General features: G+C 42.2%; 2 protein-coding genes across 4 annotated transcripts in view; both read right to left on the bottom strand.

The window, feature by feature from the left end:
* Positions 1 to 2,511, bottom strand: part of LOC135494645 (DNA repair protein SWI5 homolog) — a 29,218-nt gene extending 26,707 nt beyond the window's left edge. For 2 of the 3 annotated variants that reach the window (XR_010448421.1, XM_064782801.1), the window contains exons 1-2: positions 2,392 to 2,511; positions 1,101 to 1,205 (exon numbers count right to left, since the gene is read on the bottom strand). Coding sequence is in view for 1 of the 3 variants with exons in the window: in XM_064782801.1 (XP_064638871.1) it covers positions 1,101 to 1,205; positions 2,392 to 2,463 (177 nt within the window). In the remaining 2 variants the exon portion in view is untranslated. Of the gene's footprint in view, positions 1 to 1,100; positions 1,206 to 2,391 lie in introns of those variants that run through there. The other variant, XR_010448422.1, reaches the window with a different exon arrangement.
* The window catches only part of LOC135494643 (uncharacterized), a 118,522-nt gene continuing 95,756 nt past the window's right edge, over positions 52 to 22,817 (bottom strand). The window contains exons 8-14 of the mRNA XM_064782798.1: positions 16,671 to 16,919; positions 8,005 to 8,424; positions 6,473 to 6,637; positions 5,895 to 5,981; positions 4,312 to 4,432; positions 3,262 to 3,355; positions 52 to 2,801 (exon numbers count right to left, since the gene is read on the bottom strand). Coding sequence (XP_064638868.1) covers positions 2,660 to 2,801; positions 3,262 to 3,355; positions 4,312 to 4,432; positions 5,895 to 5,981; positions 6,473 to 6,637; positions 8,005 to 8,424; positions 16,671 to 16,919 — 1,278 coding nt within the window. The 3' untranslated portion in view covers positions 52 to 2,659. The remainder of the gene's footprint in view (positions 2,802 to 3,261; positions 3,356 to 4,311; positions 4,433 to 5,894; positions 5,982 to 6,472; positions 6,638 to 8,004; positions 8,425 to 16,670; positions 16,920 to 22,817) is intronic.

Genomic DNA, 22,817 nt, shown 5'->3' with positions numbered 1-22,817 from the left:
TCACAGCATTGACAAAATGGTAACTGGCCGTCTTATGTCATAGTTAGATGGTTTCAATCACCCCTCGGCAATGAAAAAAGCAAATATCAAGACAATTCGACATCTTGTATTTCTGGGCAATTATTAAACCAAGTTACGTCACATTGCAGAGTGCATGTTCCTTTGTAATGACTCCAGCTAAAACTTTAGTTTATGATTCCATTGACTGAAGTTTATGTTTGGCAAAAGTGTTTACCATGATTTCAAAACTCATTTAAATGCTTCTTGTTCATCAACTGGCACATACATAAAGTGTAACTCTGTCAAATGTGACAGGCCTTTATTTGATGATAGTGTAACTCTGTCCAATGTGACAGGCCTTTATTTGATGATAGTGTAACTCTGTCAAATGTGACAGGCCTTTATTTGATGATAGTGTCACTCTGTCAAATGTGACCGACCTTTATTTGATGATAGTGTCACTCTGTCAAATGTGACCGACCTTTATTTGATGATAGTGTAACTCTGTCAAATGTGACCGGCCTTTATTTGATGATAGTGTCACTCTGTCAAATGTGACCGGCCTTTATTTGATGATAGTGTCACTCTGTCAAATGTGACCGGCCTTTATTTGATGATAGTGTAACTCTGTCAAATGTGACCGACCTTTATTTGATGATACTGTAACTCTGTCAAATGTGACAGGCCTTTATTTGATGATAGTGTCACTCTGTCAAATGTGACAGGCCTTTATTTGATGATATCTTGCTCTTTTGATTGAGAGGCTCGAGTATTGTTCAGGTAACTTGTCAGCAAACACACTTTCCTTTTGGAGCACAAAAGTAAAGTCCTAAATGTCTCAACGAAAGATTAACTAAAGTAAATCATTCAGAATCAATCTGTTCTGAAATATTTTTGTACCAGTACCCGATAATCATTTTGGTAACTGTTTGTGCACCAAACATATACATGCATGTCGCCACAGAAGATCAGAGACTGCTACCTTAGGACAGTCAGTCGCAGATAATGAATTGTCACAAAATCACACTGTTCAATTTCATTTTGATTAGCCGGTGGTTTGCTTGTAAATAATGATAATGTTTTGGTAGATTAAGTCATACCTTTGATTGACAATTCCATTGGGAAGACACCGTGCTTATTCCATTGTGTCTTGAGGCAGAAAGATCACAGAAACGTATTGGGTTGGCTGTGGGTTCCATTCGGAGCTACAGAAAGAAGGCATGTTCATGTTGAGATTCATGTAGAGTTCTCTTTATCATCAAAATGGTCAAAAAGCACAAAGGTGAAGATGACCTCCTACTGAGCCTCAAAGAAATAGCCCAGGGTCCGGTTGTTAGAAAGCATGTTAGCTCATAACATCATGCTGACATGTTGTTATGTGCATTGATGTACATGTCAACATGATGTTCATGTCAGCATGATGTTATGAGCTAACATGCTTTCTAACAACCGGACCCAGGAGATTCCCAAATGTCCATATTAGCTGCGCAATTGTTTGTGGGTAAACAAAAGTATACTGACCCCAACAAGGGCTTTAGCCATGACAACATTGTTACTATGGCAACATGGGTCGTTACCACACCAACACTGTTCGTTACTATAGCATACAGGGCATTAACCAGAGGAACCATCAATTGTATCCATGGCACTAAGGGTCACACAACATCACAGAAGATCACTATAAGATTACACATTACTCAATACCACAGACCTTGAAAGCATGGACGCAAAAACAAAATCAAACACCACATAGGTGGTGCTTTGTGCAGCAAGTTCCACCAACATCACAATATACACATTCAACTGTATAATTCTCTATCTCTTCAAGAGAGGGAGCAACAGAGCGTATCTCTTGTAACATGCATGGTTACTATGGTTACCATTGGAACCATCAGCAACCATTCCATATCGTTTTGATTCATATTTCGCACCTTTAGATTTGTTTGATAATCTTGAGCACCATTTTAGCCAAATGATGCAGATGAAGTCACTAGTCGTCACCTAATTGAACATGCTCCCATTTGATTGACGTGCATTATTCTTGCAGCTTTGCTCCACAGAAATATGTTCATTGAAAAAAGCTCCTATGGAACATTCAAGTATTGATTATAGACAACCAAGGCTCGCTGATCACGAACACCTCACTTCTTGGTTAGTCTAACACCCCAAGCACTCCGGTCTCCATGAGAACAGCCGTCAGGCCAGCACAGCCGTCAGGCCAGTCTCTCTAGCCTGCAGCTATTCAACAAGGAGCACATAGTATTCAACGACACTCTCAATGCTTTTGAGTTTAAGCAGCTACCACATATCAATAACCTGCTGGGTAATGGCACCAATTTCAATACCACCTCTTTTTGTATGTGGATGTTCTCCACTTTTTCAAATGCACACCTTATCAAGCCAACACTTAGATTCTATGTACGAGTTCCAAAGTTGACCTTGGTTGGGCAATAAATACAGCATTGAGCCATCTGATCTGCACCTTCTACCACCATTGGCAACTAATCCATCCTTGAATTACACAGACACCATCTCAGAACAGAGTCGCTATAAACTCCCACAGCCTCGTTTCACAATCCTTGAAGACCTATATACAATGTTTGGCTATTACATCAGCTGCACACACTCATTTCAAGACTATTCCATTGCTTGCGTATTCTCATTTTTTCCTACTCGCTGCAGAACCAGCCGAAGTGACAGCACTAGTTGTGCTATTGTTTCTTTTTGCGTGACGTTTTTGTAGTTTTTGATCACAAAGTTTTTGTGCATATTCAACTTGCGCCCGGCGGAGTGAAAAGTGCCTGGAAAGAAAGAGGATATAAAGGATATTAACAGATCTGTATGTTGCACTTAACATGGTCACACATGTCCAGTCAGTACATTATCATCATTTCTGTTTTGGTTAGTAAGAAGGGGTTGATAAAACAAAAAGATGGTTACTTCAGTGCAGAAAATGGTGTGCCCCATTCACGATTGACAGACACATCATTTGGCTGGTGCAATAATTGACAAGAGAGGATGTGCTTGTTTCTTGAACAACAAATGACATGGCCCAACAGAGCAGTGACCTCATTTGGATAACAGCGGCAACTTTGATGCCAGACGAGACGTGTTTTCACTGTCTTCATTGCTGTTGGTAGGCAAAATGGACCAACCTTTGTAGTGCGCCTAACAGCATTGATTAGACTGCAGACAACTCATTTAGTGGAGAAGACAGGTAGAGTATTCATATTGAAATGGAGGATTGATCATAGGACTTACCGTGTGAGATCTTCAATATCAACAAGCATCGAGTCCTGTTCCATGTGAAGGTCATCTCGTTCCACCAACATCGTGACTAGTTCCTCGTTTAAAGCTGAAGAGAAAGCAATGATAATAGTACTCTCAGGAACACATGGTTATACAGACAAGAGCAGGCACCAGATTCTTGTCTTCGTTAAAGGTCACAGGTTCCTCGTTCAATCACGAGATGGCATCTAAGGCAATGAAAACCTATCAGCAGTTAACACTTGGTGGTCAGGAGGCCACCCAATAAGTAGCTGTTATTTTACCCCTGTCACTTACTTTCAATCTGTGAGTGAATATCATTGCGGGCATCATTGACTAGGACTTCACCAGCACTGTCACAGCAGTCCCCTGTAACCTAAGGACACCACCCCTGCATCCAAGCTAGTCACTTACTTTCAATCTGTGAGTGAAGATCATTGACTAGGACTTCACCAGCACTGTCACAGCAGTCCCCTGTAACCTCAGGACACCACCCCTGCATCCAAGCTAGTCACTTACTTTCAATCTGTGAGTGAAGATCATTGACTAGGACTTCACCAGCACTGTCACAGCAGTCCCCTGTAACCTCAGGACACCACCCCTGCATCCAAGCTAGTCACTTACTTTCAATCTGTGAGTGAAAATCATTGACCAGGACTTCACCAGCACTGTCACAGCAGTCCCCTGTAACCTCAGGACACCACCCCTGCATCCAAGCTAGTCACTTACTTTCAATCTGTGAGTGAAGATCATTGACTAGGACTTCACCAGCACTGTCACAGCAGTCCCCTGTAACCTCAGGACACCACCCCTGCATCCAAGCTAGTCACTTACTTTCAATCTGTGAGTGAAGATCATTGACTAGGACTTCACCAGCACTGTCACAGCAGTCCCCTGTAACCTAAGGACACCACCCCTGCATCCAAGCTAGTCACTTACTTTCAATCTGTGAGTGAAGATCATTGACTAGGACTTCACCAGCACTGTCACAGCAGTCCCCTGTAACCTAAGGACACCACCCCTTCATCCAAGCTAGTCACTTACTTTCGATCTGTGAGTGAAGATCGTTAACTAGGACTTGTAGCTGGGCGATATTCATATCAAACATCAGGCCTTTGGTCAGCTTCTTCCGTCGTCCGTTGCCAATGAATCCTGGGATGCCAACCTGAAACGACCAACATGGTTACATCTTAATTCGTTTCACCTGGAACTGTTTAAATCACTCGCTTAACAAAGACACTTTGACAGGCTTTCATATTTGTGCAATTGGGGGTAAAATTGTAATACCGGTAACTATTTTAACAAGAGTATACATGAATCTGCGGTATTGTAAAAGTCAAGGATAAGCAAGCTGCATGCGATGCATAAGAAGTTGGGAATAAAGGAATTTTGAGTTGTTGAGATATCAGATGGCCGCCATACTAAATACCAGATGAGGTGCAAAATTGCTAGGGGTGTAACACAGTGCCAATCTTTTGTCCAACATATTCTAGACAACTGTCCCACAATTGAATTGTATACGTCAGAATGCCTTCTATCAGTCAGTTAAACGTGGAGGGAACTGTCAGCATGCCTTCTACGAGTCATTTGAATTGGAGGGGACCTGTCAGCATGCCTTCTACGAGTCATTTGAATGGGAGGGGAACTGTCAGAATGCCTTCTACGAGTCATTTGAATGGGAGGGGAACTGTCAGAATGCCTTCTACGAGTCATTTGAATAGGAGGGGAACTGTCAGAATGCCTTCTACGAGTCATTTGAATGGGAGGGGACCTGTCAGCATGCCTTCTACGAGTCATTTGAATGGGAGGGGAACTGTCAGAATGCCTTCTACGAGTCATTTGAATGGGAGGGGAACTGACAGAATGCCTTCTACGAGTCATTTGAATGGGAGGGGAACTGTCAGAATGCCTTCTACGAGTCATTTGAATGGGAGGGGAACTGTCAGAATGCCTTCTACGAGTCATTTGAATGGGAGGGGAACTGTCAGAATGCCTTCTACGAGTCATTTGAATAGGAGGGGAACTGTCAGAATAACTTCTACGAGTCATTTGAATGGGAGGGGAACTGTCAGAATGCCTTCTACGAGTCATTTGAATGGGAGGGGAACTGTCAGAATGCCTTCTACGAGTCATTTGAATGGGAGGGGAACTGTCAGAATGCCTTCTACGAGTCATTTGAATGGGAGGGGAACTGTCAGAATGCCTTCTACGAGTCATTTGAATGGGAGGGGAACTGTCAGAATGCCTTCTACGAGTCATTTGAATAGGAGGGGAACTGTCAGAATGCCTACTACGTTTCATTTGAATAGGAGGGGAACAGGCAGAATGCCATCTACGAGTCAGTTGAATAGGAGGGGAACTGTCAGAATGCCTTCTACGAGTCATTTGAACGGGAGGGGAGCTGTCAGAATGCCTTCTATGAGTCAGTTGAATAGGAGGGGAACTGTAAGAATGCCTTCTATGTGTCAGTTAAATGTGAACAGAACTGTCAGAAAATTCACCACATTTCTTTTTGATCTCGAAATCCTTTTTGATTAATTTTGGTATTCATTAAAATGAATCAATTGAATTAAGCTTCTACTTGGAATACAACATAAAGAGGACTATAAAAGGGTTGTCATACATACATAAACAACATTTACCATTTCCGCCATCGGTGACTTCTTGCGACTCTGTTTCTCTACTTCTAATTGCATATGGGCCATCGGTCGCACCTACAACACAGAGCACATTTACTCATTCCTTACACATTTAGCCTCAATAGCGACGGTATATCAGAGGTAATAGCATGTGATCCAATAACAATCTCAGTGTGGATCGCCAGTATATCACATGTAATAGCATTTGATCTAATAACAATCTCAGTGTGGATCGCCAGTATATCACATGTAATAGATGTAATAGCATTTGATCCAATAACAATCTCAGTGTGGATCGCCAGTATATCACATGTAATAGATGTAATAGCATTTGATCCAATAACAATCTCAGTGTGGATCGCCAGTATATCACATGTAATAGATGTAATAGCATTTGATACAATAACAATCTCAGTGTGGATCGCCAGTATATCACATGTAATAGATGTAATAGCATTTGATCCAATAACAATCTCAGTGTGGATCGCCAGTATAATAGCCTTCACTGAGAGTCAGAGTCACATAGAATAGACATGAGGTGTGCAGCATGACCTGTATGCACTCACCTGAGCTAAGGCCATCCTTGCCTCTGCCTGAAGCCTGGCCTGGCGGGACAAGAAATCATCACTTCCTTCATCTGGCTTCTTCGTCATGTACAAGTCAGCATCTCCCTCTGACATTGGCCGCGTAGGGGGCTGCGATGATTTTGGTGGTGGTTGCAGTTGTTTGGGCTGAAAAGATGTTGGTAAGTGTGCAATTGAACTTCAGGAAAAGGACAGTGCCAAAAGTGTACACAAACATTTTGCAATAGTGATGATACAAGCATAACAGCAGAGAAACTATTCTGACATGGGTCTTTTTTCAAGTGGTTTACCTGGCAGTGTCATTAGTGGTACATCCACTACATGGAAGACGCCGGAGGATACTCTGACCCAGGAAAAGCTCGGAGAAGACACGGCGAGGACTTCCACTACATAAAACTCATTTACTAAACACGGCAACAGCTGGCGTGGTAGATATGAAACTGTCTGGTTCTCTGTTGTCGGTGGAGTCGCGATTGACCGGCACGCAATGGCAGCGCCCATGGTTGATAATAACAGCATGAACATTTCCAGTGAAAAATCAGTTTTCTTTTACGTTAAGAAAATTCTTTCTCGGAAAAAGTGTGAGTTTTAGCGGAATGACAATCTCCAAAATTCTCGCAGTTTTTCTGCAGTCTGTTTACCTTTTTGACGCATGCGCAAATGAACCACGCCACCTGTCGCCGGGTGTGGAACTAACCTTTTTGTGATTACACTACTTAAAACGCTGTGCTTAAATTAGCCCCCATTTAGGCCCAAATCGATCGCCGTGACAAGAAAACACCGGAGTTTTCGAGGGGAAAATTAACGGGTGGAAGCACGAAAACACCGGAGTTGGTCCAGTGTTTTATGTAGTGGATGCGCCACTATTATGTAGAATGATTTTGGAAATGAGAATAGTTACTATTGATGTATACTGATGTCTGTAGTATGCAGCATCTGTAGAGCACCCTCTTAGACAGCTTGTTAGCAGTAAATCTTAATTACTGTCAACTCTCACAGAGTAATCACATTACTGATGGAAGAATTTGCTGCCCGCTTGGAGTCATTTCATCATTTGAGTGAAAGTCATTTGTGAAAGGGAACATCTTTAAAATAACCCAGAAATGAGGGTTATAATTTTGGAAATAAGGAAGCGCACTGGCGGTTCATGTCATTACTTGGCAAAATAATCACCAATATGGAGTTTGCGCAGCTCTGTAAACTGACAAGTGACAAGGTCTGACTTGACTTTCAAAACCATCAAATGAATTCAATAATCAAACAGAACATTACTCGATGCCCACATCGTAATATACCAATGAGTTATTGAAGACTTTACCAAGAAGAATGATAGCAAAACTAAAGAAGCAAAGACATCATGTGCATCTAAAATGTTAAAAATGATGGTGAAAGAGAAAGCCAAAACCACAACATTAACTGCTATTCAAAGTTAAAACAACACATAAAATTTAATAGAATTTTGGCAGCAATTATCCTTAGTACAGATTCACAATGGTGGCCTGCGTGTTTCTTACCTCTGGCACTTCAGGTTGTTCAAAAATATAGTCGACCATCAGCGAGCGGTACTCGCCGTGATTTAAAACGCGGTCAGATTTAATTTTCTTAAAGATTTCTGCTAAACCGTCGGGCTCTTCAGGAAAATCTGGAGAGGATTCCTTTAATAATCTATCAGTCTCTTGATTGTCATGATCCTCTGTATGCTCTTCAACCGAGTCTGTGAAATCTTGAGAATCTTTCCGGAGTTCAAGGTCACCATTTGAATCAAACTTGACATACGGCTGTTCCTCGTCACTCTCGAGGTATTTAGTTTGTGATTCGTCCTCGCTGGCGGTGAGCGTGTCATGTGTCGTGTCCTGCACCGTTGACTCTGACCGGTCGTCTTCGTCATCTGATGGCAAGTCGTTGATGAAGCATAGCTGCATCGGCTTCGTCAGCTAAAAACCCAAAGCAAAAACAACAACAACAACGTAAATGTGCGGACAACAAAATAAGTGAACTAAATACAGTGCTATACGTCCAAAACAACAATGATTATAAACGTGCAAAATTCAACTCAATTCATCAATATGGCAACCCTCAAAACTTCTCAATAATGAATGCTTGTGAAATCATATAGAGATTCAATCCACAATCCTTAAATTTTTAGATAAACGTCCTCATAATTCGATATTTTTTCAAAATCTAGGACCATACTTTCTCTATTTTGATTTGTCAATATGAGATTTGTTGGAGCAACTGTAATATCACAATGCACCATCCCTCTAGATATGAGACCCATTTTCTCAGGATAGCCATGACATGAATACTAATGACCGTGTCAACACCATCTTTTCCCAAGAAAAGACATGACATTCGCCGCGGTGTTGATCAGGAAAACTGTTGGGTCAACACAATTTTCTCTTTCCAAACACCTTCACAGACATCTGAGACCAAACACGAACCAACAGGAGAGGGAACTGTGCTAGGAAGACAAAGCAACCAGCATTTCTCTGACCAGGGTAAAAAGCATGGCTAAGAAACAAACAGACTCGTACACGTAATTCAGAGAACTTGTTATACCAATAAAAGTCTTGAATACAACTCAGAGGTGGACCAAGCAGGAGATTATTTCAAGACCAGGTCAAAAAGGAAAACACCATGCCTCACTTTTTTGGGGGCTGAATTACTTGTTGATTAAAAGCTTCAACGCGAACGCGTCAGCGCGCAGCATGTTAATGGATTATTAAGAAACCGGGTGGTGAACAAACCAGCCTGGTTTTGACTCTCACCACTCGAAGTAAACATTACGGTAGTACCCCCACTATGCTATGCCACAGGCTAATAGCTGATAGCCCATAACCATTTGACACGTTAAACCCATTTCAATAGACCCACTCATATGGCTGCGTCACAATGTTTCCTTTGCTAATGTGCCACACATTTTAAGAGCTGTTTACATGTCAAATATGGCAGTCAATATTATTTCATCATTTCTAAGCTGGTTACTCTAAGCCTTTGCCTGGATATATTAAGGTGATATACATGTAAAGTAGGTATACAGCAGTATATGAGACGAAGAGAAATATGCCCATAGATGACGAGACACCTGCATGACCAAAACTAGACCACCAAGTGTGTCAGTGCGTCCTTGCACAAGACACTTCACCATGATAAACCTATCAAAGACAAAGGTCTACTCGTAAAATCACAAATCGTAACCCTAACCCGAGCAACCAGCGCAGCGGCCCGGCCACTCCCTAAAACTAAGTACCAGCTAATCATTGCAGCCATTCCTACCTCTACCCCCCCAACCATTATAGAACACATCCCCCTTTTCAAAATCCATTCAAATAAAATTTAAACCCAGACACATACCTGGACTGAGTTTAATTCCTCATCAAACAGCTCAGGACTTATCTGAAAGTTATTGGAAGCAGTTGCCGACCCGTAAGAGAGGATATCCCATGTCTCAACGGGCTCCGATTTTCTACGACGTCCTTTCCACAGTTTCATCATTATTAGCTATGACTTGGAACTATTCCTAACACAGTGTCACAGTACAGTGTACAATACCAGTGCTAGGACATGAAGCAGGCGTCAATACAGTCATTACGTTTACTGAACACACCCGCTCCACAGGTGGGTATTTTTAGGCAGGTTAACACACAGACACTTCCTCAATCATGTGAATCATGAGAGCTATTAATAGCTCCTGGTGGACGTTATCCTATTGTCACCTGAGGCCCAATTGTGATGAAGGCTTTCTGATTTGTGTAGGCCTCCAGCCTTAACATAATACATTTAACTGATTATAGGATTTTATTTCCATTTATTTATTAAAAAGTCATGGATGAGAGACCATGTGAATGAAACCGATGTGAATACTATCACACATGCTTAAACATATGCTAGTATCAGTTCCCTAAACAATTATATTCAGGCAAAAGCATTCATTCATTAACTTTTACACCTAAAATATATTTGATTATAGGTTATTTTTATTTTGAGTGAATCACAAATTCGAGGCTCATGTTTGTTCTGCATTCAACACATCAGATGATAAATTCTGGATTATTTCTGGTTACTAGTCACATCCCAACAGTGCTGATTTAGGTTTATTCACATCCCAACAGTGCTGATTTAGGTTTATTCACATCCCAACAGTGCTCATTTAGGTTTATTCACATCCCAACAGTGCTCATTTAGGTTTATTCACATCCCAACAGTGCTCATTTAGGTTTATTCACATCCCAACAGTGCTGATTTAGGTTTATTCACATCCCAACAGTGCTCATTTAGGTTTATTCACATCCCAACAGTGCTCATTTAGGTTTATTCACATCCCAACAGTGCTCATTTAGGTTTATTCACATCCCAACAGTGCTCATTTAGGTTTATTCACATCCCAACACTGCTCATTTAGGTTTATTCACATCCCAACAGTGCTGATTTAGGTTTATTCACATCCCAACAGTGCTCATTTTCTTTGATAAGCAATAACCATAAATTTGTGATAAAACTAACTCGAAAGTCATTCAACCTCACAATGAGCATACAAGGGGGGTGCAAACCATTCAGTGGAAGAGCCCCAAATCCCACACAATGACTGGGACCATATCATACATGCACATACCTGAATAACTCATTCAATCGTGTTATTAACTTGGAATTTATTCAAACCCAGCCAAGTCTGAAACCTCAGAAGTTCATGTCAGCTTGGCAGAGACAACCACTCGATGTATATGTATGAAGTGTTTTGAAATACGGTAACAGTGTGTTAAGTCCAACCTGGTTTGAAATGGACAGTCGACATTTGCAAACAAAACAGGAGTTTTGACCACAGATACTACTATTTTGGCTAACTTGAAATCTTAAAGCAATTAGAACTTCTTCAACATGAAGTGAATGCCCAAGTAAAACCTGGGAGGATGTTCTCTGGAATACAAAACTTCCACCAATTGAAGGCACAGAAATAAGGGGAGAGCATTATTTCAGCAAACATTGATGGAACTGCTCGCGAAGCAGGAGAAGATCACTCCAACCCTTAACCCATGAAAGTATCCCTTCTAAGCCTCTCTAGCAGGAGAAGATCACTCCAACCCTTAACCCATGAAAGTATCCCTTCTAAGCCTATCTAGCAGGAGAAGATCACTCCAACCCTTAACCCATGAAAGTATCCCTTCTAAGCCGATCTAGCAGGAGAAGATCACTCCAACCCTTAACCCATGAAAGTATCCCTTCTAAGCCTATCTAGCAGGAGAAGATCACTCCTACCCTTACCCCATGAAAGTATCCCTTCTAAGCCTATCTAGCAGGAGAAGATCACTCCAACCCTTAACCCATGAAAGTATCCATTCTAAGCCTATCTAGCAGGAGAAGATCACTCCAACCCTTAACCCATGAAAGTATCCCTTCTAAGCCTATCTAGCAGGAGAAGATCACTCCAACCCTTAACCCATGAAAGTATCCATTCTAAGCCTATCTAGCAGGAGAAGATCACTCCAACCCTTAACCCATGAAAGTATCCCTTCAAAGCCTATCTAGCAGGAGAAGATCACTCCAACCCTTAACCCATGAAAGTATCCCTTCTAAGCCTATCTAACAGGAGAAGATCACTCCAACCCTTAACCCATGAAAGTATCCCTTCTAAGCCTATCTAGCAGGAGAAGATCACTCCAACCCTTAACCCACGAAAGTATCCCTTCTAAGCCTATCTAGCAGGAGAAGATCACTCCAACCCTTAACCCATGAAAGTATCCCTTCTAAGCCTATCTAGCAGGAGAAGATGACTCCAACTCTTAACCCATGAAAGTATCCCTTCTAAGCCTATCTGGCAGGAGAAGATCACTCCAACCCTTAAGCCATGAAAGTATCCCTTCTAAGCCTATCTAGCAGGAGAAGATCACTCCAACCCTTAACCCATGAAAGTATCCCTTCTAAGCCTATCTAGCAGGAGAAGATCACTCCAACCCTTAACCCATGAAAGTATCCCTTCTAAGCCTATCTAGCAGGAGAAGATCACTCCAACCCTTAACCCACGAAAGTATCCCTTCTAAGCCTATCTAGCAGGAGAAGATCACTCCAACCCTTAACCCATGAAAGTATCCCTTCTAAGCCTATCTAGCAGGAGAAGATGACTCCAACTCTTAACCCATGAAAGTATCCCTTCTTAGCCTATCTAGCAGGAGAAGATGACTCCAACCCTTAACCCACGAAAGTATCCCTTCTAAGCCTATCTAGCAGGAGAAGATCACTCCAACCCTTAACCCACGAAAGTATCCCTCTAAGCCTATCTAGCAGGAGAAGATCACTCCAACCCTTAACCCATGAAAGTATCCCTTCTCAGCCTATCTAGCAGGAGAAGATGACTCCAACTCTTAACCCATGAAAGTATCCATTCTAAGCCTATCTAGCAGGAGAAGATCACTCCAACCCTTAACCCACGAAAGTATCCCTTCTAAGCCTATCTAGCAGGAGAAGATCACTCCAACCCTTAACCCATGAAAGTATCCCTTCTAAGCCTATCTGGCAGGAGAAGATGACTCCAACCCTTAACCCATGAAAGTATCCCTTCTAAGCCTATCTAGCAGGAGAAGATGACTCCAACCCTTAACCCATGAAAGTATCCCTTCTAAGCCTATCTAGCAGGAGAAGATCACTCCAACTCTTAACCCATGAAAGTATCCATTCTAAGCCTATCTAGCAGGAGAAGATCACTCCAACCCTTAACCCATGAAAGTATCCCTTCTAAGCCTATCTAGCAGGAGAAGATGACTCCAACTCTTAACCCATGAAAGTATCCATTCTAAGCCTATCTAGCAGGAGAAGATCACTCCAACCCTTAACCCATGAAAGTATCCCTTCTAAGCCTATCTAGCAGGAGAAGATCACTCCAACCCTTAACCCATGAAAGTATCCCTTCTAAGCCTATCTGGCAGGAGAAGATGACTCCAACCCTTAAGCCATGAAAGTATCCCTTCTAAGCCTATCTAGCAGGAGAAGATCACTCCAACCCTTAACCCATGAAAGTATCCCTTCTAAGCCTATCTAGCAGGAGAAGATCACTCCAACCCTTAACCCATGAAAGTATCCCTTCTCAGCCTATCTAGCCGGAGAAGATCACTCCAACCCTTAACCCATGAAAGTATCCCTTTTAAGCCTATCTAGCAGGAGAAGATCACTCGAACCCTTAACCCATGAAAGTATCCCTTCTAAGCCTATCTAGCAGGAGAAGATCACTCCAACCCTTAACCCATGAAAGTATCCCTTCTAAGCCTATCTAGCAGGAGAAGATCACTCCAACCCTTAACCCACGAAAGTATCCCTTCTAAGCCTATCTAGCAGGAGAAGATCACTCCAACCCTTAACCCATGAAAGTATCCCTTCTAAGCCTATCTAGCAGGAGAAGATCACTCCAACCCTTAACCCATGAAAGTATCCCTTCTAAGCCTATCTAGCAGGAGAAGATCACTCCAACCCTTAACCCACGAAAGTATCCCTTCTAAGCCTATCTAGCAGGAGAAGATCACTCCAACCCTTAACCCATGAAAGTATCCCTTCTAAGCCTATCTAGCAGGAGAAGATGACTCCAACTCTTAACCCATGAAAGTATCCCTTCTTAGCCTATCTAGCAGGAGAAGATGACTCCAACCCTTAACCCACGAAAGTATCCCTTCTAAGCCTATCTAGCAGGAGAAGATCACTCCAACCCTTAACCCACGAAAGTATCCCTTCTAAGCCTATCTAGCAGGAGAAGATCACTCCAACCCTTAACCCATGAAAGTATCCCTTCTAAGCCTATCTAGCAGGAGAAGATGACTCCAACTCTTAACCCATGAAAGTATCCCTTCTAAGCCTATCTGGCAGGAGAAGATGACTCCAACCCTTAAGCCATGAAAGTATCCCTTCTAAGCCTATCTAGCAGGAGAAGATCACTCCAACCCTTAACCCATGAAAGTATCCCTTCTAAGCCTATCTAGCAGGAGAAGATCACTCCAACCCTTAACCCATGAAAGTATCCCTTCTAAGCCTATCTAGCCGGAGAAGATCACTCCAACCCTTAACCCATGAAAGTATCCCTTTTAAGCCTATCTAGCAGGAGAAGATCACTCGAACCCTTAACCCATGAAAGTATCCCTTCTAAGCCTATCTAGCAGGAGAAGATGACTCCAACCCTTAACCCATGAAAGTATCCCTTCTAAGCCTATCTAGCAGGAGAAGATGACTCCAACCCTTAACCCATGAAAGTATCCCTTCTAAGCCTATCTAGCAGGAGAAGATCACTCCAACCCTTCACCCATGAAAGTATCCCTTCTAAGCCTATCCAGCAGGAGAAGATCACTCCAACCCTTAACCCATGAAAGTATCCCTTATAAGCCTATCTAACAGGAGAAGATCACTCCAACCCTTAACCCATGAAAGTATCCCTTCTAAGCCTATCTAGCAGGAGAATATCACTCCAACCCTTAACCCATGAAAGTATCCCTTCTAAGCCTATCTAGCAGGAGAAGATCACTCCAACCCTTAACCCATGAAAGTATCCCTTCTAAGCCTATCCAGCAGGAGAAGATCACTCCAACCCTAAACCCATGAAAGTATCCCTTCTAAGCCTATCTAGCAGGAGAAGATCACTCCAACCCTTAACCCATGAAAGTATCCCTTCTAAGCCTATCTAGCAGGAGAATATCACTCAAACCCTAAACCCATGAAAGTATCCCTTCTAAGCCTATCCAGCAGGAGAAGATCACTCCAACCCTTAACCCATGAAAGTATCCCTTCTAAGCCTATCTAGCAGGAGAAGATCACTCCAACCCTTAACCCATGAAAGTATCCCTTCTAAGCCTATCCAGCAGGAGAAGATCACTCCAACCCTTAACCCATGAAAGTATCCCTTCTAAGCCTATCTAACAGGAGAAGATCACTCCAACCCTTAACCCATGAAAGTATCCCTTCTAAGCCTATCCAGCAGGAGAAGATCACTCCAACCCTTAACCCATGAAAGTATCCCTTCTAAGCCTATCTAGCAGGAGAAGATCACTCCAACCCTTAACCCATGAAAGTATCCCTTCTAAGCCTATCTAGCAGGAGAATATCACTCAAACCCTAAACCCATGAAAGTATCCCTTCTAAGCCTATCCAGCAGGAGAAGATCACTCCAACCCTTAACCCATGAAAGTATCCCTTCTAAGCCTATCTAGCAGGAGAAGATCACTCCAACCCTTAAGCCATGAAAGTATCCCTTCTAAGCCTATCCAGCAGGAGAAGATCACTCCAACCCTTAACCCATGAAAGTATCCCTTCTAAGCCTATCTAGCAGGAGAAGATCACTCCAACCCTTAACCCATGAAAGTATCCCTTCTAAGCCTATCTAGCAGGAGAAGATCACTCAAACCCTAAACCCATGAAAGTATCCCTTCTAAGCCTATCTAGCAGGAGAAGATCACTCCAACCCTTAACCCATGAAAGTATCCCTTCTAAGCCTATCGAGCAGGAGAAGATCACTCCAACCCTTAAGCCATGAAAGTATCCCTTCTAAGCCTATCTAGCAGGAGAAGATCACTCCAACCCTTAACCCATGAAAGTATCCTTTCAACACCTACCTTTTGTAACTCTAATGGACTAAGTTTCCTCAACTAGAAATATCACCAATAAAAAAAAGGAAAGCCAATTCTCAGTTTGATTGAACCTTCACCCGAGATTTTGCACAAGTTCTTCTAAACTTGGATCTCTATACGTAAAAAATCAGTCTTTAAGCTGATTTGGACGTATCTGTCAGCTCTACCTTGTAAGATTGTTATAAAAAACATTGCCAAAGACAAGACAACCTATTCTTTCAACTTGTTGTACCTATTAAACCCACTAAATCATTCCATATCCTTTTTGCAAATCTAAATAATGTGAACAGAAGTCAATGATTCAAAACAACTATTGGCTGCATTGATCTTCACCCATATGCACTTAATCCTGTGACAGGAGCTGCTGCTGGTTGGCCTTAAACCTACCTGAATTTCTCACTTCTGTTAGAAAATTTAATTTGTAATGAAGTAGTAGTTACTGATATGTTACAAAGACCGTGGAAAATAAACTTCAAAGATTAAAATGCACCCACAAAGTTAAAGTGACCAAATAGTGTACCACATCAAGAACACAGTGAGATAAAGAAACCACCACCACCAAAAAGAGTATTGCAGAATTGCCTCACCTCCGAGTACTGCCTTGTCTTCATGGTACTGGATATATGTCTAGGTGACGATCGTGTTGTGTCCGTCTCTGAATCGACACTTTCCTGATCACTAGTTGAGTCATTCATGAAGCATATCTGCAGGTTCATGCCACTCTGGAGCCGTGTTTGCAGGCTGGGTTTTTTAAAGGTTCGCTCGCCACCGTAGTATTCCTCATCTGCACCCATCGCTAGTTTTCGACGTATTTCTTCTCGATCGTTGCGCCTTGACTGGAAAGAGACAAACACAGGAAAATGTAACAAACTTGAGTGCAACTGTACATGAACAGTAATAGTATTCTTGGGATATTGTCTGATTGCACAGGAACTATGATAGTGCAGGTATGTCTCCAAGGCTGGGCGCTGCAACACAGGCACTTTGATAGTGCATGTGTGTCTCCCATCTGGTTGCTGTACCACAGGCATTATGATAGAGCAGGACTGGTGTATCTACCAGACACAGGCATTATGATAGAGCAGGACTGGTGTATCTACCAGACACAGGCATTATGATAGAGCAGGACTGGTGTATCTACCAGACACAGGCATTATGATAGAGCAGGACTGGTGTATCTACCAGCCTGGCCGCTGTAACTTGGCTAAAGACCCCAGCCACTATTGACCCCTGAAATTGAATGGAAATTGGTTATCATTTAATTGATTGAAGACAACACTGAAATGAGAACAGAAAACTTCCAGAATAGTGGTAGGCCTACTACCATAGAAAAGACTGTCCCCTGTAACTTATATAATATAGATAACCTAACTTCAAAGATATGAAGAGGGTTCTATGTTCCTCTGGTTCTTTGTTCAGCAGTCTGGTGTTCCTCAACAGTCATGTGTCTTCCAGTCTCTTGGCCTGCAAAAACCGCTTCCAGCCAATTTTTTATGCATTTACCATTCGGCAACATGTTGGTGGGGGAAAAACCTGACCCCTGACCGCTTGAATTGGTTGCCCAGGTACAACAACATGCAATTGTCTCAAGGAAGCCACCAGTGTCTACCACGTCTTGGCAGTCTTGCCAATATCATGCCAGTGACAAGGAAGGGTAATGATGGTTGAGGGTTGGGGTTAGGGCACCATCAAAGGGGTACCCCTTCCTCGTCCTGGGTTAAACGTGTCACACTACTGTACTATCATGAAGGTTCGGGGGTTCCACTATGCAACTATTTCGCTGGAACTACTTTCGGCCAGCTCCAGTACAAACCATAAGCTACGCTGGCTGATAAGCTATAGGCCTACGCTGCAAAGCCAGTGGAGCTAAAAAGACAACATATGACAATATATTTGACTCGAGTTGGTATTCATTGTTGTGCAGGCCGACAATCTTATTTCTCAGCCATGATACTGAAAATAAAACATTATAAAAGTCAAACTAGGACAGGTTGATGATCACCATACTCCATAGGCCTACTTAATTATAACAATAGTTGCAGTCTCATAAACCACCAGGGTGCATTAACATTCCTCTCCTCATGTCTATCACTCCTCCAATGCATCCACTCACAGTGCCATTTCACACAGTCTACATGCACTGCACTGACTAACTGGAAAATAATGGTTGATACATACTAGATAGATTGTCCTACAAATCATAGTCATAAATAGTTCCCATCGAACTGGGGCACAGGACAGATCATTGTGAGGAACATGTCTTAGTGTTGCAACTGTTGAAGTGCTAATGAATACGGCACATGTCATGCTTTTAAAAACTGCTTTTGACTCTGAGGCAAAAACAGACAGGAGAACAAAGATGTGAGCCCAGCTGACTGGATGAAGAAGCAAGACTAGAGTCTGGTCGGTCAACAATGAACCATTCATGCAAGGAATGGCTGCCAACTGATGACATCCTCCCAAGAGTCAGATTAATGCATTCAGGGCCTATCAAGCGGGGTGCAGGGGGGGGGGCTTGCCCCAAAGACGTCCGAGGAAAAAAAGAATTTTAATGCTGATATGGTGCAGAATAAAGTAGATGAAAGTCAGCACAGATCCTAAGATGATATTTAAAGACAAAGAAAGCTGATAAGACTAACCTCACTTGGGTAATTTCCCAAGACAGACAGACTCATTCTGTTGAGACTGCAAGCTGATCCAAACTGCTCAACTTGACTAGCACTAGCCCTCCCAGGACATATACTGATCAGTCTTTTGCCTTATCTTGCATTAGCTAGCAATTACCAAATGATAAACAAGGCCTGCACAATAATTGGTAATCTTGAGACTTCCTGAAGTTGACTCAATGAGTGATGAGATACCTAACTAAGAGATAAGGAAATGACCCTCAAGTATGTTCAATGCAGAGACTAATCAAACAGACATTCTTCACAAGTGACCATCACAAACATCAGACGTGAGAGAGTAATAGAGTAGTTTGTCCGTTGTCAACTATATCTTCTAAGAAGACGTGTCAACTGTCCTGTTGAAGTATGGGTCACTTTCTGACAGGGGACAAGAGGAGATTTGACATCCAGAGAGACTTCTCCTTTTCATGATGAATGGTTTCAATATTATGTAATGCACTTGAGGGAGCAAGACACAATCCAGTATTGCAGGCCTCTGTCAGTGTGACCGACTTTCATCTCTCTCTCGAGACTGAACAGCAAAATGCAATGTGTGCATCATGAAATGTTACATCCAGTTAGTACTGTACAGTATGCCAACGTAACTGTTTCAGGCATTCTGGTATTTATAAAGTACCCCCCCAAGTGTGATTATGCCATTAATAATGAATTAAATTAAATAGAATGAGGACATTTGACCAATTAAAGGTAATTGAAAAGTCTTGCTCCATTCATGAAAGTCCCAGCATGTGAGAATAAGCCTAAATAACCTAAATGGGGGGTTGAAGGCATTGACTCCAATGTTGACAGATTTGGTGTGTGAAACATTTCAATCATAAGGCAGGTTCACCCCCCTGACTTGTCAAAGGCAGTGAGGGACAATAATCTGCTCTTGTCAGGAACTCAACCCAACAATTTCAAGATAAGAGTACAATACCCTTTGATTAGTCAAAAGCGTGCAATATTTACCCATGAATAAGCTGACGATAATCCAGTACACCTTGGTGATAGATTAGGACAATCCGAGTAATAACTATCTACTTCCATGATAATCCAGTGGAACAGGGACTGCACAGAAAGTCGTCCAATCAGTCAATTACCAGCACTACTAACGCAGATCAACGGGCAACAAGACACAATCTCTCTTTCAATCAGCTAAACGCAGTTTGGTTTTGCAAAAATCAAAATATTTCCACAGAAATGCTTGAGGTATATGTTTGAAAACGTGGCGGAGTGCAGACAGCAAGGCGATGATTGCTGATGTTGCTCCTGTAATGTCTTCAGCGTGGAATCTGACCTGAGTTCAAACAATTGGGTCACATATGGTAAATATTGCCACATAAAAACATAATGAACTTAACACATTTTTGAAAGTGATAATCACAGAATGTCTAGTGTTTTGTGTTAGGATTTTCATTAAAGTGATTAGTGAGACAATTGGAGGCTGACCTATTATTTGACATGGAATTCATGAGGGTTGATGTGGAACACATCAGATGGACATGAGCATATTTAAGTAGGTCTGTATTTTTTTGTTCATTCTGAAAACGGTTATTTAGGCCAAAGTTTATGGACGGATGCACGACAGACGACCACTAACCACCCCGAGCACAGCATAAGCCCTATTGGTCTATGACCAAGCAGGCTAAATATGGTGGTGGCTGATTTCATGCTGAGGGTGGAATACTAACGAGTACAGGTCATGGCTATCAGTGATAAATGGAGCTAACCCATGATGGGCTATCAGTGATAAATGGAGCTAACCCATGATGGGCTATCAGTGATAAATGGAGCTAACCCATGATGGGCTATCAGTGGTAAATGGAGCTAACCCATGATGGGCTATCAGTGGTAAATGGAGCTAACCCATGATGGGCTATCAGTGATAAATGGAGCTAACCCATGATGGGCTATCAGTGGTAAATGGAGCTAACCCATGATGGGCTATCAGTGATAAATGGAGCTAACCCATGATGGGCTATCAGTGGTAAATGGAGCTAACCCATGATGGGCTATCAGTGGTAAATGGAGTTAACCCATGATGGGCTATCAGTGATAAATGGAGCTAACCCATGATGGGCTATCAGTGATAAATGGAGCTAACCCATTACGGGCTATCAGTGGTAAATGGAGCTAACCAATGATAAAATCTTAAGCAAAACCCCACATATTCAGCAAAACTCCTGAAACTTACCTTCACTTTTGGTTTATACTTATAAGGGACCCACACATCGTCTGGGTAGGTCTTGCTTTTACGGACCTTCACTTTGAACTGCTGCACAAAACCAGCCAACATTTCAGAATTTATAAATCGCTTCATACAACAGGATAATCTCAGAGTTACTGCAGGGGTGTAATCCACTTTATCCAAATGATTATCAAGACAATTCTCTTACAGAATCTATTGTTTTTGAAATATGTAATCCACATGTAACCATTGTCCTGATGCAGTTAAGTCGGTCAGTCAGATTCACTCTATCCACAAGTTTCATCACATCGTCGGTCTCTCCAGGCAGACAGCTTAATCCTACACTCACAGCAGATGCAGACTGTTCTTACTCCTACACTCAGCAGATGAGCAATGATGAGACAACTACCGACATGGGACACAGCAACCTTGCTCAGGAAGCTAATGACCATCACCCAGTCTAATCCATGCAGTGAACAACATCCAAACAGATTCCACTGCAACAGAGCAGAATGTTCAGTTATACATCAAGGCCCATTGTTCCAAAACTCGATCTTTACCAACCAATGGTCAACACCAATGACCAACTTGGCATTATCTAAGTACCTAGTAAACTGACAGAAACCTCACCGGAAGGTGTGTCAATAAGAAACACTTTCCAAAAATAGTTTTTGGAAAGCTGTGAAACATCGTCTATTGAATAACCTCCACCTTTCAACAAATTTAATCACAAAAGGAACATCTAGACCAGCGAGACCAGCACCAGCATACACTCCTAGTATCAACAACCATCGTATGATACATTCTCCAAAAGTATCCAATGAATACTGCAATTACCAGCAAGTAAGAAACACAATCCACAATATCTAACAGAGCCAATCAGTAGCACAACCACTCGCCTTATGAACCTAACGTCCAATATGTATCGAGTCACTGGTAGCTAGCGCAGTGAGACAGCCGAGTATGCCGTGTGATCATCATAATACCAGAACCAGTCACTGCTTCAAGTTCCCAGCAAATACAGGACCGTCGGGTAAAAATCAATGAAAGTGGCTGAATCATTGCGCTGTTGCATACAGTGAGTCACTTAGGACCACTGTTATATGACATCTTATTGGCAAGTGACCATTCTCAAGTAGACTAACATCTGCTGGAAAATACTTCAACACAATAAACAATGAGACATCAGATAATTGCATCCGAACGACCCTGATCATATCCTGTTTTCCATTTCCAAAGACAAAATCTGCACAGAAGGCTGTAAACCTTGCCATTAAAGTTGGATGTTACAAGATTTTTTCGTGACACATTATTTCTCATACTTTAGTTTGAGGTGGAATTGACAGTCAAAGCGTTTGGCAGATGAGCCAAATAGAGCTTCTCTTGTGCCAGTTGGTCATGGCTGCCACAACTCATCACCGAGAGAGCTGCTGCCCATACTGGAGAAAGACATCATGTGAAAGAACCAACAGCATAACATGAAAAGCAATAACACACTCCAATATCTCATAATACCATCCCTCTAAAGCAACAAGACATGGTACGTCTGAGAAGGAATAATATGAGATTCATTTGGGCCATAACCTGCCATGTCACATCATGTCATTTCAGAAACCAAATCATCCCATGACATCAAACATCCCCATAGAAACTCTCATATGACCAGTGAACAACACTTTGAAGTCCGCTGATTCCCATCAAGAACTTTCAAGAGTCTGATGGTCAGAATCTTTGGGGAGGTCAAAAGGAATCCTTGAAGGAGAATGGAATAAGAAAACCAAACGATTGTGTTTTTGAGTGGTAACACCACATGAGTGGTTGTCTTGGCATGGTTTCCAGGCCAAGACCTGCAAGACTTGTTATTACAGTTACCCTCGCGA

This window comes from Lineus longissimus, chromosome 10 (assembly GCF_910592395.1).
Source record: "Lineus longissimus chromosome 10, tnLinLong1.2, whole genome shotgun sequence".
NCBI lineage: Eukaryota > Metazoa > Nemertea > Pilidiophora > Heteronemertea > Lineidae > Lineus > Lineus longissimus.
The sequence above is the reverse complement of the archived record's forward strand: the minus strand, read 5'-3'. Positions and strand labels throughout refer to the sequence as shown.